Raw genomic sequence first — 1,909 nt, forward strand, 5'->3', positions numbered from 1 at the left:
TCAGGGGTGACGGGGTCAGGGTTCAGGGGTGACGGGGTCGGGGTTCAGGGGTGATGGGGTCAGGGGTCAGGGTGACGGGGTCAGGGGTCAGGGTGACGGGGTCGGGGTTCAGGGGTGATGGGGTCAGGGGTCAGGGTGACGGGGTCGGGGGCGCGGGGTCAGGGCTGACGGGGCGGCCCCGCAGGCACGGTGATCCTGGAGCTGTCGAAGGAGAAGGCGGCCGAGCGGCTGCTGGAGCGCCAGGCCGCGCAGTTCGGCGCCGCCGTGCTCAAGGTGGAGGCCGAGCTCTCGGCGCAGATCCGCTACCTCACGCAGGTCAGGGGGCGCGGGCGGGGGGGCGGGGGGCGGGGGGCGCGGGTCCCGGGTGCCGACCCCGCTCCCTGCCGCAGGTGGCCACGGGGCAGCCCCACGAGGGCTCGAGCTACGCGGCGCGCAAGGGCTGCCAGCTGGCGCTGAACCGCCTCGAGTACGCCCGCAGGAGGCTGGGCGAGCTGGCCAGGGGCTGCCAGCAGCTGCTGGAGGCGTAGGGACACGGCCAGGGGCAGCGGGACGTCGGGGGACGTCGGGGGACATCGGGGGAAACCGGGACGTGCGGGACATCGGGGACAGCGGGACGTCGGGGACATCGGGGACAGCGGGACGCCGCGAGGACGTCAGGACATCAAGGGACAGCGGGGTGTCCTGAGGACAGTGGGACGCTGAGGGGCATCAGGGGACAGCGAGGGACAGCGGGACACCACGAGGGCAGCGGAACGTCGAGGGGTATCGGGGGCTCTCAGGATGGTATTGGGGACATCAGGGGACACTGGGACACCACGGGGACATCGAGGGACGTGGTGACGCCGTGAGGGTCTTGGGGCCGCTGGGACAGCAGGGGGCACCGCGAGGACAGCGGGGATGTGGGGACGTCGGGGGACAGCGAGGGACATGAGGGGCCACGGCAAGGGCTTGGGGACATCGGGGACGCCGCGAGGACTCAGGGACGCCGCAGGCCTTGGGGACGTTTATTGGGCAGCATGGGGACACCAATAAAGGCCCGTCGGTGACGCCGCTTCGCCCTGCCACTTGAAGGTCGCGCCAGCACCCCCCGGGTGCGCTTGTGGGGCGAGCTGAGGCCGCTCAGTCTGTGGGACAGCCGCTGTGGGGCAGCAGCTTGCAGCGGCTGTGGCACGGCCCCACGTCTGTGGGGAGATGCTGCCCGTGACCCACATCTATGGGGCAGCCGTGGTGCGGCAGGGCTGGGGGGCTCGGTCCCCTGTCCCGGCACACCAGGACCCCTGCCAGGCCCAGGCCGGCCCCCAGCAGCGCCAGCCCCACAGCCAGCCCCACGGGCAGGGGGCCCAGCCCCCCGGGGGGCAGAACGTGGGGGGCCTGCCCCACGGCTTCCCACTGGGAGCGGCCCAGGGAGGCATGGGGTGCTGGGGGGCCGGCCGGGGGGCTGGTTGTGGTTGTGGGGCCGGCCGGGGGGCTGGTTGTGGTTGTGGGGCTGGCTGGGGGTGCCGTTGTGGTTGTGGGGCTGGTTGGAGGTCCGGTTGTGGGGCTGGTTGGGGGTCCGGTTGTGGTTATGGGGCTGGTTGGGGGTCCCGCGGTGGTGGGGGGGCTGGCCGGGGGTCTGGTTGTGGAGCTGGCCGGGCGTCCACTTATGGGGCTGGCCATGGGTCCGGAGCGCTGGGTCCCTGCAGAGTGCAAAGATGGGGCAGGAAGGGTTAATGCACCCCCCAGGTGTGGGGCAGCCCCCCCCCAGGTGTGGGGCAGGGCCCCACCTCGTTGCTCCAGCAGCCGCAGCAGCTCCGTGACCCACGGCGCGTTCTGGAGCCCGCAGAGCCATACGTGGGGGGGCAGCTCGAACCTGAGGGGCAGAGACGGGGCCGCCATGGGGCACAGGGGGTCTCTGTGGGGCACGGGGGGG

At 72.8% G+C, this 1,909-nt stretch overlaps 1 protein-coding gene across 1 annotated transcript; it reads left to right on the forward strand.

Moving 5' to 3' along the window:
• Positions 1–171: 171 nt before the first annotated feature.
• On the forward strand, positions 172–594 carry MED11 (mediator complex subunit 11; the record flags this gene model as incomplete). The annotated part of the gene is made up of 2 exons (XM_035313765.1): positions 172–315; positions 390–594. Coding segments are annotated over 2 exons (282 nt in total), but the record flags the coding sequence as incomplete, so codon positions are not given.
• Positions 595–1,909: the final 1,315 nt, after the last annotated feature.

This window comes from Oxyura jamaicensis, unplaced genomic scaffold, assembly GCF_011077185.1.
Source record: "Oxyura jamaicensis isolate SHBP4307 breed ruddy duck unplaced genomic scaffold, BPBGC_Ojam_1.0 oxyUn_random_OJ67689, whole genome shotgun sequence".
NCBI classification, from domain to species: Eukaryota; Metazoa; Chordata; class Aves; order Anseriformes; family Anatidae; genus Oxyura; species Oxyura jamaicensis.